The sequence below is a fragment of the Colobus angolensis genome, unplaced genomic scaffold (genome assembly GCF_000951035.1).
Source record: "Colobus angolensis palliatus isolate OR3802 unplaced genomic scaffold, Cang.pa_1.0 Scaffold153, whole genome shotgun sequence".
Classification (NCBI taxonomy): Eukaryota; Metazoa; Chordata; class Mammalia; order Primates; family Cercopithecidae; genus Colobus; species Colobus angolensis.
Genome location: NW_012114633.1, coordinates 3770878 through 3785198, shown reverse-complemented (window position 1 = coordinate 3785198; position 14321 = coordinate 3770878). Strand labels below are relative to the sequence as shown.

The 14321-nt window shown below is 40.4% G+C and overlaps 1 protein-coding gene across 1 annotated transcript; it reads left to right on the top strand.

The window, feature by feature from the left end:
• Positions 1 to 335: 335 nt before the first annotated feature.
• ASNSD1 (asparagine synthetase domain containing 1) lies at positions 336 to 9856 on the top strand. The gene is made up of 6 exons (XM_011936472.1): positions 336 to 546; positions 2847 to 2900; positions 4311 to 4386; positions 4920 to 6475; positions 6767 to 6948; positions 9465 to 9856. Exons 4-6 carry the CDS (start codon positions 5012 to 5014, stop codon positions 9748 to 9750), a joined length of 1932 nt encoding a protein of 643 aa, XP_011791862.1. The 5' UTR covers positions 336 to 546; positions 2847 to 2900; positions 4311 to 4386; positions 4920 to 5011; the 3' UTR covers positions 9751 to 9856.
• The last annotated feature ends 4465 nt before the right edge of the window (positions 9857 to 14321 follow it).

Sequence of the window (14321 nt, the reverse complement as noted above, 5' to 3'; positions counted from 1 at the left end):
TCTGTTGCCAACACAGTATCTCTTAACTATGTTCCTCAGCTTCATCTTTCCCTAGATAATAAATATTATATTAAGAGCTATTTCTATTGCACGGCTATTCTTTACATTTACCACTGGAGGGCGCACATAAGTCGTAGTATACTAGATAAGACGTCATGAAGAAACAACCTGAGCGTTTCTGCATCTCAACCACTAGAGGCCAGTACAGGAACCTCAGATTTTGCAACCGGACTGTTGACTCACGCCCTAAGCAGCCACGCGCAGGCGCAAAACTCCCCCTCCGCCCCCCCCGCCCCAGACACGGCCTGCGCATGCGTTCAAGTGAGCGCGCAGACGCTGTTGGTAAGACTCGCGGGAAAAGAAAGGGTGCGCGCGGCTGGAAGCGCGCATGCGCGGCGACTAATGCTCTAGGCTCATTCAGGGCTGAGCATACCGCGTTTCTTGCGGTGGGTGGAAATGCCCAACCGAGGGACGCGCCCAGAGGACAGCCCTGTGCTGATCCCCACCGACAATTCGACCCCACACAAGGAGGATCTTAGCAGCAAGGTGAGTGTGAGACGCAATGAAAAGGCTCCTGGACTCGGGACTGGGCGCCACAGGACCCTAAAGTTGGTCCACAGGGGGCAGCGTGGGGCCTGCCCGGGCCTCAGCTTTGCCCTGCTACTTTGCTCTTTATATTCTTAGCATTTGACAGCCACAGTTAGTCCTTTTGTTTTCTGAAAACAGTTGCGAAAAGGGAGATATTGAAATTTGCCCCCGAGACACGACCCAGGTGGCAGCGGGGCGGAGTTTTGGTTGGGTGTTTTCCTCCCTAGTATTTTTAAACTTTGGGAAATACCGCCCACCCCAAATCTGTTCCATCGCAGATATTCTCCATCCAGTTAACCATGCCAGCAAGCCGGGATCCATCCTTGACGCCCATCATGGAAGCCTATCAGTTCTACCTTTGAAACTCATTTCAAATATGTCCCTTTATCACCGTGAACACTCTTACCACCCCAAATAAGCCACTGTCATCTGCCGTCGGGACCCCCGCCCCCCCTGCAAGGGCTTCCTAACTCGTCTCTCCTCATCCACCTGTTAGCTGCTGCTTCTCCGTTAACCAAAGCAATGGTCCTAAAACACGCATTGGGTTGTCACTGTTGTACCAAAAAGGGGGAGAGAGGAAGCCAATATAATATAAGCCTTAACTGCCATAAACAAACAAAACCTTTAAAGATAAATGGGGGTGGGGAGGGTTATAGCCCTTCAGGTATTACATGTCCTAGATTCTACTTTGGTTCTGTCCCAAACTTACAATGACATCTGGGCAAGTCTCTTTAATCTTTCTGTATCAGTTACTTTCTTTGAAGTAAAGTGAAATGTACACCTGTCATTCCTAAAATGGGAAAGCCCGGTACAAATGTTAAGTCTCAAAGAATGTTTACAAATTCGGCCTTAGAATTCAACCTCATTACTACAGCTCTGCCAACTGGGGAGACAGAAAAGTGCATACTCATGGGAATTGGGGGTGAATTTTCAAAAGACACACAGCCCATTCTGATTACCACCATAGCAAGCCACTTAACGCATACTGGTGAATACAAATCCCTGAGGTGTGTGTGAAGTAGCACAAATATTATAAAAGCTGCTTTTAGAGGCTCTTGTGTTACATGTAATCAGTCGTGTTCACAAAATAAATAGTTAAAGAGTTAAAAAGAAACTTCGTTTTCACTTAGTTGAGCCCTGCCCTACAAATAAATGAAGCCCACGTCAGCACGGTGGCCCAGGCCTGTAGTCCCAGATACTCGGAGCCTAAGGTGTGAGAATCACCTGAGCCCGGGAGAATCGAGGCTGCAGTGAGCAGTCATCGCGCCATTGCACTCCAGCCTGAGTAACAGATCAAGACCCTGTTTGAAAAAAAAAGAAACCCAGTTCAACAGTGCCAGCTCTATGCTAGTCATTGAGATAAAAAGGGAAAAAAACAAAGATGGAACATGATAGGTCTTACTGTCCCCAAATAAGGCATTGCTTGATTTGAATGTTTGACTGCACTGCTTAGTACATAAAATAATGAAAATGTTGAAAAAAGTAAGCCACCCTTCATTCAATTTGCTTTTTTTTTTTTTTTCCAATCTAAATCACAGCTTAATTGAAAGACTGGAATTCCTTTTGATGTATATCATATATGTTTGTGTATATATATACACGCACATATTTTTTTTTTGTTCTTTTTTTGAGATGGAGTTTCGCTCTTCTTGCCCAGGCTAGAGTGCAATGGCGCAATCTTGGCTCACCGCAGCCTCTGCCTCCCAGGTTCAAGCAGTTCCCCTGCCTCAACCTCCTGAGTAGCTGGGATTACAGGCATGCGCCACTATGCTTGGCTAATTTTGTATTTTTATTGGAGATGGGGTTTTTCCATGTTGGTCAGGTTGGTCTCGAACTGCCGACCTCAGGTGACCCACCTGCCTTGGCCTCCCGAAGTGCTGGGATTACAGGCATGAGCCACTGTGCCGGGGCCTGGTGTATATCATGTATTTTAAATAAAAGGTATAAACCTTGTTGAGTAACTGTAGTCTTTGGCATGATTGCTGGTTATGAACACCAAATCCCCTGTCTGATCTTAATGGGTTACCTAACATTTTGCAAGTCTAATCACTGTTTTTTCTCCTCCAACTTTTCCCCAACTGTACCCCCACACAGACTGCTGTTGAAGATAATCTGTATATTCACAAACTGCCCATTTGGAAAACCAGTACATCATAGCCCCTTATCCCATCTCTAATTTTAAAACAACCCCTTAAGGGATTCTCACTGAACATACTTTGAAAACATCTAGCTTAAGGAGTTTTTCTTTATTTCAATAGATTAAAGAACAAAAAATTGTGGTGGATGAACTTTCTAACCTTAAGAAGAATAGGGTGAGTTATTATAGGAATTCTGAATAATAAATATGTGGGAGGTTTATTTATGTTAACTATAAGAATTATAAGATTTAATCATACTTTAATAAAATGTATAGTATTTCAGCATCTTTTTAAATTGCAAGTGTCTAGATTCTTTTTTTAAATGGATAGATCTCATAGTTGAAGATGTCTTTTTTCTATCATATGCTATTCACATTGCATTTGCAACAAATGATACTAGTTGTATTTTGGTATCTTGGAGCTGTAATCACTGATGATGTTTATTTTATACCTGAATTTGGTGTTTTCTTTTGATACAAACAAACTTTATATTGAGATGAGAAGAAACTTTTCTTTTAAATGAATGTGGATGATTATTGAACAAAAAAGGATACATTGCTTCCCCTCCCTCCAAAAAATTTTTACATAGATTTTTATAAATGTGTAACATGGTTATTTAATGCCATTTCTGTTAATATAAACAAGCAAGCTACTGCTTTGTGTATAGTTTCAGTGTCAAATTACATTTTAACATTCAGGAACAAATTAGTTTGAGCTCTTAAAAGTATTTTAAAGATTATGTAATAACTGGTTAGATATTTCTGATGTTGTCACTTATGGAATATTAGAAGTTGAAGCACATGAAAAAATTAGCTGGGCGCGTGCCTGTACTCCCAGCTACTCGGGAGGCCGAGGCACAAGAATCTCTTGAACCTGGGAGGCAGAGGTTGCAGTGAACTGAGCACATCACTGCACTCCAGCCTAGGCGACACAGCAGGACTCCATCTCAAAAAAAAAAAAAAGTTGAGGCAGAATTAATACAGACTTTCTCTAGAGGGCAAATTGGCAGAAAGTCTCAACAACTCAAACTATAACACTTTGACCCAGCAGTTCCATTTATAGTAGTTGATACTTAAGGAGAGAATCATGGGAATGCACGAAGATTTAGTTACAAAGATATTCATCACAGCGTTGATTTACAATAGCAAAGAGTTGGTAACACCTTAAATGTTTAGTATTTGAAGCTGAGCAAATAAACTGTAATATATTATACCTATATAGCAGTAGATATAATTTGGTCACCATAGCTTGCTTTGCCATTTTTGTGTTCTTGTAAAATAACACTTACTGATAAGAAAAAGTGTTCTCAATATATTGCTCACTGATAAAAGCATAAATCTGCAGATACAGTAAGAACATTTTTTGTTAAAATGGTATATGGAGAGAAAATAGTTTCATTTCAGTAGTAGCACTTTCTGGTAGTTGGGCAATGGATGACTTTTATTTGTGTTTTTGCTTATCTGTGTTTGCTAAAGTACTGAATATATATTACTGAGGTTCAAGAATTAGTGATAATAGGGTTAAGGATTTTAACATCTACTTTTTAGATCAAAATTTGATATTAGCCTAAATTATGTTTTCCAGAAAGTATATAGGCAGCAACAGAACAGCAATATATTCTTTCTTGCAGACCGAACAGAAATGCTATCTGAGAGCAAAAGTAAGTTTTTTCTTTTTTGTGGCTTTTGGGGGGTGCCTAAATTATACTCATCTGAATGTTAAAATATATATCAAAATTGGTTTTCTTCAAGTTAGCCTTCCAAAGATGAGTCAACAGTTTAAAATATATATATATATATCATAATATGTGTTAGAAATCAATAGTTATTAACATGTGCTTTAGAGTTTCAAACAGGTCTAACTATGACAAACCATTACCACTTTCTACCTTTGTGACTTTGGGTGAAATACTTTAAGCCTCCAAGGTATTGTGGGATCTAAATAAGATGCTGTATAAAAAGTGCTTAGCCAAGTGCTTGGGCCAAAATGAGCACTCGGCAAAACAGAAGCTATTTTTGTAAAAGATAAACATTCTTTGTTAGTAGCCTGTTGTTAATTATCATTGGCACTGGCACAGTGTGTGTGTTTATATGGTTTGATTTTGGTAAACAGCTTGTTTTGCCCTCTGAATTGCTCGGTAAAAGTCCAAGAATTTTTATGTTATTTAGTATTTATTCTCCTTCCCTGCAATAGGTATATTGGATGAACTGAAAAAAGAATACCAAGATATAGAAAACTTAGAGAAGACCAAAATCAAGAAACAGTCAACCTGATTTCACGTAACAATGTGTGGCATTTGTTGTTCTGTAAACTTTTCTGCTGAGCATTTCAGTCAAGGTTTAAAAGAGGACTTACTATATAATCTTAAACAGCGGGGACCCAATAGTAGTAAACAACTGTTCAAGTCTGATGCGAACTACCAGTGCTTATTTTCTGGTCACGTCCTACACTTGAGGGGTGTTTTGACTGCCCAGCCTGTGGAAGATGAAAGAGGCAATGTGTTTCTGTGGAATGGAGAAATTTTTAGTGGAATAAAGGTTGAAGCTGAAGAGAATGATACTCAAATTTTGTTTAATTATCTTTCCTCCTGTAAGAATGAATCTGAGATTTTGTCACTCTTCTCAGAAGTACAAGGTCCCTGGTCATTTATATATTATCAAGCATCTAGTCATTATTTATGGTTTGGTAGGGATTTTTTTGGTCGCCGTAGCTTGCTTTGGCGTTTTAGTAATTTGGGCGAGAGTTTCTGCCTCTCTTCAGTTGGCACCCAAACACCTGGATTGGCAAATCAGTGGCAAGAAGTTCCAGCATCTGGACTTTTCAGAATTGATCTTAAGTCTACTGCCATTTCCAGATGCATTATTTTACAACTGTATCCTTGGAAATATATTTCTAGGGAGAATATTATTGAAGAAAATGTTAATAGCCTGAGTCAAATTTCAGCAGACTTACCAGCATTTGTATCCGTGGTAGCAAATGAAGCCAAACTGTATCTTGAAAAACCTGTTGTTCCTTTAAATATGATGTTGCCACAAGCTGCATTGGAGACTCATTGCAGTAATATTTCCAATGTGCCACCTACAAGAGAGACACTTCAGGTCTTTCTTACTGATGTACACATAAAGGAAGTAATTCAGCAGTTCATTGATGTCTTGAGTGTAGCAGTCAAGAAACGTGTCTTGTGTTTACCTAGGGGTGAAAATCTGACTGCAAATGAAGTTTTGAAAATGTGTGATAGGAAAGCAAATGTTGCAGTCCTGTTTTCTGGGGGCATTGATTCCATGGTTATTGCAACCCTTGCTGACCGTCATATTCCTTTAGATGAACCAATTGATCTTCTTAATGTAGCTTTCATAGCTGAAGAAAAGACCGTGCCAACTAGCTTTAACAAAGAAAGAAATAAAAAGAAAAATAAATGTGAAATATCTTCTGAAGAATTCTCTAAAGATGTTGCTGCTGCTGATGACGACAGTCCTGATAAACATGTCAGTGTACCAGATAGAATCACAGGAAGGGCGGGACTAAAGGAACTACAAGCTGTTAGCCCTTCCCGAATTTGGAATTTTGTTGAAATTAATGTTTCTATGGAAGAACTGCAGAAATTAAGAAGAACTCGAATATGTCACTTAATTTGGCCGTTGGATACAGTTTTGGATGATAGCATTGGCTGTGCAGTCTGGTTTGCTTCTAGAGGAATTGGTCAGTTAGTGGCCCAAGATGGAGTGAAATCCTATCAGAGCAGTGCAAAGGTATGACACAGTGTTTCTTTTGATAATTTCTGAGACCTATTTTTGACCCTTAAAGTTTGTAGTATTTTGATTGTAAGAATATAGCATATTTTAGTTGCATTTAAACTACAACACAACATATGTGACTTCTTTAGAATTGGATATATTTTACTATTTTCTGTCTTTATCTTGTTTTTCTCCTAAAGTGTTATCTTTAGGTTTGCAATTTTTAAGCTTTTCTTTTATCTTGTTTTCTTTACTGTGTAGTTGTAGTTGATAACATTTTTATGTGGATTTCTTTAAACCGCATAGGTAGTTCTCACTGGAATTGGTGCAGATGAGCAACTTGCAGGTTATTCTCGTCATCGTGTCCGCTTTCAGTCACATGGGCTGGAAGGATTGAATAAGGAAATAATGATGGAACTGGGTCGAATTTCTTCTAGAAATCTTGGTCGTGATGACAGAGTTATTGGTGATCATGGAAAAGAAGCAAGGTAATTCTAATCATTTGAGTGTTGTTCGGTATTTTTATAAAAACAGAGTGTAAATGGAGACTTCTAAGTTTGTTTTCTCTTTGGAGACTGTTCATATGAATAACAGCAGCAATAATAACTTGGCTTTATATTATAAACACAGTCAGAAACAGAGCTGGGAAGAGCCAGGAGAGCAGTTTTTTTCTAGAACTCATTCTCTAAGAAATGTCTAAGAAATGTATTTTCAGTAATTTTCAAAGGTAACGTAATGACAGGATTGTTTTTAAGACTATAGTGAAAAAGACTGTTGAAGTAAGCCAGGCATGGTGGCTCATACCTGTCATCCCAGCACTTTGGGAGGCCAAGGCGGGCCGATCACCTGAGGACAGGAGTTCAAGACCAGCCTGGTAAACATGGTGAAACCCCACCTCTACTAAAAATACAAAAAAATGAGCTGATCGTGGTGCCGCATGCCTGTAGTTCAGCTACTCAGGAGGCTGAGAATGGCTTGAACCCGGGAGGTGGAGGTTGCAGTGAGCCCAGATCACGCCACTGCTCTCCAGCCTGGGAGACAGTGTGAGACTCTGTTTCCACATAAAAGACTATCAAAGTAAAACTGAGATAGTGAAATACTAAGATAAGGTATTTAGAGGGTTTTGTTCAGCTTTTAATGTTTGCTTTCCTCCCAGGAAGGGCATAAGCCCCACCTGCAAGCCTTCTTCTCCGATGTTATAGAAACTGGCTTTGTCTCTGTAGACATTTCTGTATGTACAGATCCATGCTGATTTGAAGGTAGTCCTCACACTGGATATTCCTCTGCCACATGTTTTTGAACACAATTCAGTCACATATTGCAGATTACCTAAAACCTTCAGAGAAACCAAGGCACTTTCATGTATCGATTCTTGCTTTTCAGGTTTATTTTTACCTATATCATATTTCTGAAGGTAGTGAACAAGTACAGTATTTGAATAAAACTTTCTAAGACATTAAGTAAGGAAAAAGGAAGATGTGACATTTAGTTATAAAGAGCAAAAATCCATTCAAGTAGGCCAGTTGATTCAAGTAGGTAGTTTATTACAAGGGTACAAGCATCCAAGAATAGGAAGTCCAAGTAAGCTCCCTGAGAATTAAACATACTACAGTTTCTCTTTCTCTTTCTCTCTCTCAGACTTCATTGTTTCTTGTCTCTACTTCAGTCTTTTCCTCTTTCCACTGACTTGTAGCTGCCTTTACACAGTTGTCCTTCTTAAGTTTCTGGTCCTAGCCCATGTAAAAGTTTGGCTACTACGTCATTATTCTATCATAATTTTCCAGATTTCACTAGAAAGTGATAACTAATACCATAATAAAGTCCGTAAACTGTTAAACTGTTTTCTCTTTGAAGGACGTGAGAGAGAAAGAGGTAGAAATTCAGTCTGTTATTTCAGCTAGGTCATAGAGAAGGGAATTTGTCTAGTAAAAGCACTTACTTATGAAAGTATTATATTATGCTCAAATAAAAATGCATATGAAGAATGTTTAAAGCAGCTAATACAGAATTGTGATATAACAAATATAGTGGCTAGATCTAAATAATTTATTATGTATCTTGACATACATATTAACAGTAGTGTGTTGATTTGATTCTGTAGTTAAATTTGCTTTTGCAACTCATTCATTTTTATGTAATGTTCCAGATAACAAATGTCTTTGCCTTTTCCAATCTCTTAACCTAGACTAAGATGTAATAAAATGGAAACACTAGTGTAACTGTATTGCATTTGGAGATGTGGGATGGTGGGTGGTAAAGTATTTTAAACAGAAAAAGAACATAATTTTGTAGAAATTGGGGAAGCAAAAGGGCAGAAAGTTATTTTTTTTTTTAATCTAATATTTTGTTTCTAGGTCATCCCAGAATTTAGGGAAAAAAAAATCTAATATTTTGTTCTGTTACAGTAATTTATCACCATTTAATTGGCTTAAGTATAATTAAACAATTTTGATTAACAAAATTTTACCATAAGTGTTTTGCAGGTTCAGACTGTGGAGCCCTTCTACATTGGTTCCATATCCCTAAAGTGTCATTTCTTTAGATGTGATAAAGATCAGACACAGATTGAATAGTTAGTTAAGATCATGCTTGTAGGCTAAGTATAGTGGCTCACACCTGTATTCCCAGCACTTTGGGAGGCCGAAGCAGGTGGGTCACTTGAGTGATTCAGGAGTCCGAGACCAGCCTTGGCAATGTGGCGAAATCTCATCTCTACCAAAAAATACAAAGATTAGCTGGGTGTGGTAGTGCTCGCCTAGGTGGAAAAAAAAAAAAAATCATGTTTGTTTTCAAGACCTCCACAAAGATACCTTGTGAGACAATTTGAAACTTTCTGGACACAGTAAGCCTAATTTATTTATTGAGACTTAGATTGTTTTGTAGTATATGTCATATGTTATGAAACATTTAGTTTGATTAAATTTTAGCTATAAACTGTGTATAAATCAAAGCAGGTTGATTTTATTTTTACATAGTGGTTATATTATTTATCTGTTTATTTTAGATTTCCTTTCCTGGATGAAAATGTTGTCTCCTTTCTAAATTCTCTACCAATTTGGGAAAAAGCAAACTTGACTTTACCCCGAGGAATTGGTGAAAAACTACTTTTACGCCTTGCAGCTGTGGAACTTGGTCTTACAGCCTCTGCTCTTCTGCCCAAACGGGCCATGCAATTTGGATCAAGAATTGCAAAAATGGAAAAAAATAATGAAAAGGCATCTGATAAATGTGGACGGCTCCAAATCATTTCCTTAGAAAATCTTTCTATTGAAAAGGAGACTAAATTGTAATGTGATTCACAATGTAACAATATAAAAATATGTTTTTATATAACTATATAAAAGTAAGATACTCTGCTGCTTTATTATTGTATAATAATAGTAGTTTTAAAGTTCATTTGGTTGAATTTTCATTTTTTCCTGTCACAGAACTCCTAAAACCATGGAATTTCCTTAGTGATAGGGAGTATCTTTTGTTATTCGTAATAAGCCCCTTTTGATCACACCTGAGTTTATGCTAATGCAGTGACTTAGCGTGAGGTCTCTAAATAGCCTTTAATACTTGCAGCTTGGGAGGCCAAGGCAGCGGGATCCCTTGAGTCCAGGGGTTTGAGACCAGCCTGGGCAACATGATGAAACCCCATCTCTACCAAAAAAAAAAAAAAAAAAAAAAGTACAGAAAATGAACTGAGCATGGAAGCATGTGCCTCCCTACTCAGGAGGCAGAGGTGGGAGGATCACTTGAACCCAGGAAGTGGAGGCTGCAGTGAGGCTAGGATCACACCACTGCACTCCAGGCTGGGCAACAGTGAGACCCTGTCTCTAAAAAAATAAATAAATAAAAAATAAAAAGAGATTAGAAAAGTTGGAATTTCATCCCCACCCACCAACCTCTGGGAGGGAGAGTGTTTCTGAAGGTTAAGGTCTATTAAACTCTATAAAAACTGTGGAACAAGATTTGATGAGCCTCTGGTTTGCTGAACATGTGGAGGTGCTGGGAGTGTGGCATGCCCAGAGAGGACATGGAAGCTCCTTCTCACTGTAATATTTTTTGAATACTTTGCTTTATGCATATCTTCAATTTGGCTGTGCCTGAGATGTATCCTATATCATAAGCCAGTAAACGTAAGTATTTCTATGAGTGTTGTGAGCCATTCTAGCAAATTATTGAACCTGAATGGGGGTCATGAAAACACCCAATTTATGTAGCTGGTCAATCAGAAGTACCAGAGATCCAGACTTGAAATTGCCATCTAAAGTAGAGACACCTTTGGCACTGAGCCTTTAAGTTGAAGGATCTGACACTAACTTCAGGAAGATAGAGGCAGGATTAAACTGTAGGATACCCAGCTGGTATTCAGAGAGCTGGAGAATTGCTTGGTGTAGAAAAAATCCACACATCTGGTGTCAGAAGTGTTGTGTGAGAGTGAAGAGAAAGAGTTTGTTTTCCCAGACTCACTCTCTTTGATATTTCCATCCAGAAATGATTCAGTTCCCTCTCCTCAGGGACCATGGTTTAGACAGGGTCCTGTTTCATGGATGAAAGAACTACAGGTTTAAAGAAGTTAAACAATTTGCTTGAGGTTCATCTTCCTGAACAGTACTTGTTACTTCTATTACGTCTGTTTAGGCAGCTCATTTTCCCACCCCAAAAACTTTTTAAGATTACAGTTGACCCCTGAACAACACATTGGAACTGTGCAGTTCCACTTATATTTGGATTTTCTTCTGCCTCTGCCACCCCCGAGACAGCAAAATCAGCCCCTCCTCCTCCTCCTCAGCCTAGTCAACCTGAAGACAAGCATGGATACGTCTTCCTCTATTTACCATGTCTTGCCTCTCATCCACAGTCACTCTCCCCACCTTTTTGTCTATTCACTCCAACCTGACATCCATCCACGTTACTCAACTGTTAACTGCCATACCAGTGTCACTGTGAAATCTGTCCATTAGGGTCGACACCATTTCTGGATGTGGCCACCCTTTGATTCTTTAATCATAGAAAGAAATTTTAGGATCCTGACAAACAGGTCAATAACCTGGCAAAGGCTTTCACATGCCCCAAATATACTCCCTGGAAGATGCAATGTTCAACCCAAATTTAGATACTACCTACATAGCTTTCATCCCTCAATCTGAAAGCAGACAATTTCAAGTGTCTGTGGACCTGAGCACTAAATTGGCATTGCTTATATTGGGAGTAGATGAACTTAAGAGGTTTGCCCCATGGCTTAGAATTGAATATTATGACAAAAATACAGTTCAATACTGAAAATAGCTATGACTTATATAATGCTATATTCCAGGGGCTACTCTATTCTATAAGATTTAAATGTATTAATCAGTCAAATTTTTATAAGGAATTTCCAGGTCATCTGCTCCAGAAGGATACTTGTGAGAGAGACAGACAAGAGAGGATATACATGCATGTGTGTGAACACCAAGAGGGCCTGGGTATTTACAACCTTCTGCTATTCAATCCCATTAGCTCTGGGATGGAGTTCTGTGTTGATCCTTTAAAAAAGGAGACAACTCTTTACCAAGATTTGAGACACATGGAACAAACCATTTGTCTACCTAGGGGTGGGGGGAAATCCTTGAAGTAGGAGAATGTACATATATGGTTCATATTAAGTGCAAACATTCACATCTCTGTAAAAAAAAAAAAAAAAACCGTGGAATAGTTCTCATAAATTAATATTTATTTCCATGGTAGCTAAAATAATGACATGGTTACTGGAAGAGAAATTCTCCCCCAAACAGTCACCAAGAACTTCCATGTTGCTACATTCAGTGGAAGAGTTTGTTCTCATCTCCCCTGACCGAGCAGCAGCATCCAATAAAGTTGGCCATTCCTTTTTTTTTTTTTTCCCCCACATACACACTTCTTTGGCTTCTGTGAACAATTTTGGTTTTCCTCCTACCTTCTTGGCTGTTCTTTCATTGTTTTCTTTGCTGATTCCACTCTCTCTACCTGACCTTTAAATGTTAAACTTCTCAGGTCTCTAATCCTTGGTTCTCAACTCATTTTGTAAGCTCTCCCTTGGTGATTTCAACCCCACCCCTGGCTTCAATTACTATAAACCTGCCAAAATTTATACGTCTAACCGTTACTGCCATTCTTAGCCCAGAACTGTTTATCGAAACATATCTCACATCTCAGTTTCTCTCACAGGTATTTCAAGGTCAATTATGTACACAACTGAACTCTTAATCTTGCCCTGATATCCTGTTGCTCCTGACAAAAATGTGGCTCTCACTTGGACACAACCTTCTTTTTCAACATATCCCCATTCAATCTGTCACCAGCAGGCAACCTCATTATTTTTCAAATCTGTCCACAGTCCCTGAGCCCCACCTCCACTGCCACTACTCTAGGCTAATCCTTTGGAATGAAATTCAAAATCATTACTCAGCAGCCCGCATGATCTGTCGATCGCGCACCTCTGCAGCTCGGTTTGTGCCCCCATCTCTCTTGTTCCCTAAGCAGGGTTTTGCTCGGTTTCTCAATCATTTCAACTTTGTTCTCACTTCAGTTCTTTCTCTCCTGCTGTTCCCTGTTCATGAAAAGCTACTTGTCCAGTTCTTTGCTTGGGTAGCTCTTTTTCATTTTCTAGGCCCGGAGGGGGAAAGGGCACTTCCTCAGGCAGCCTTTCCCAGCCCTGAGCTAGGTTAGCTTTCATTCGAGTGCTGTCAGTCCATCTAATATTGGCACACTGTTAAATATAGCTGCGAGATTATCTGTTCAACTGTAAGCTCCCCAAGTTCAACTGTAAGCTCCTTGGGGTTTCGTGTCTGCCCTGTTTTCTAGGGTTTCCAGCTTGTAGCTCAGTGCCTGACTCATAATAGGTGTTCCATAAAATGCTTGTTGAATGAAAGAATGATGATGGAGGTGGCATTCCAACTCGGGACTGCCTCAACGCCCGGCGCTTTCTCCTCTGCCACTCTGTTTTGGTGTTTTAACAGAGGCAGATAGTGAGGGCGGCACAGTGCCCACGGCATGCGGCTGGACTGAGCGCTAAAGCCGGCTTGGGAAGATGAGCACGCAGGGGGTCTAAGCCAGCCAAGGGGCCGGGCGCCGCCTGGGGGCGCTGCGGCTGCTGCGGGACGCACCAGGCCTTGTCGCCCGCAAGCTCCGCCTCAGGAGCGGCCCCGCCACCCCAGGGCCCGGAGGACCAACCGCTTCGACCCGCGGCCGGGCGACGGCAGCGTTGGCCGGCGAGGCGAGGAGGGCCGGGCAGCCACTGTGGGGTGAAAAGCCCTGACAGTTCCTCTCAGTTCCTTCCGGTGCGCCTCCAGCTGGCCCATGCGGGGCCCCTGAGGGCGGATTCAAGGCCCCGCGAGAAGTCATCTAAAGCGGCGACGACTGTTCCCAGCCCCACGGGAACGGCGCGGACGCAGCGCCCCTCTCCCGGACAAGAAAACAGTCATTCTAGAGTAGGTTCCTCCCCTTTCCTTGTTCTATCCTATTTCCCGTGCCCATGGTTGACGCGAGCTGCTTTTAGACGTGGGTCCCGGGCTTGAGTATGGACAGACGTGGGTTCTGTTTCTGAAAGGCGTAAAACCTCAGACATGCCCTGCAACCTCCCGGTCTCCGTTTCTGCCTCTATAAAGTGGGCATAACAAGGTCTGACTCACTCACCTGGGGTCTCAGGTGTGGCGCCCAAACAAGCAGTATCAGCATTTCCTGTAACTTTACTAAAATGCATATTTCCTGGCCCCACTGCAGCTCATTGAATCAGAAACTTAGTGGTGGGATTCAGTGATTTGTATTTGAACAAGCCCCAGGTGATTTTGATACAAGCTAAATTTTGAGAACCACTATATAATAGAGACCAATCAGATGAAATAAATAAAACCAT

What these genes read in the sequence shown, in the direction of transcription:
- ASNSD1 (XM_011936472.1), top strand. Translation starts at nt 5,012, where the DNA reads ATGTGTGGCATTTGTTGTTCTGTAAACTTTTCTGCTGAGCATTTCAGT. An exon ending in CCTATCAGAGCAGTGCAAAG is followed by an intron (nt 6,476 to 6,766) that starts GTATGACACAGT and finishes TAAACCGCATAG; the next exon opens with GTAGTTCTCACTGGAATTGG. An exon ending in GATCATGGAAAAGAAGCAAG is followed by an intron (nt 6,949 to 9,464) that starts GTAATTCTAATC and finishes TGTTTATTTTAG; the next exon opens with ATTTCCTTTCCTGGATGAAA.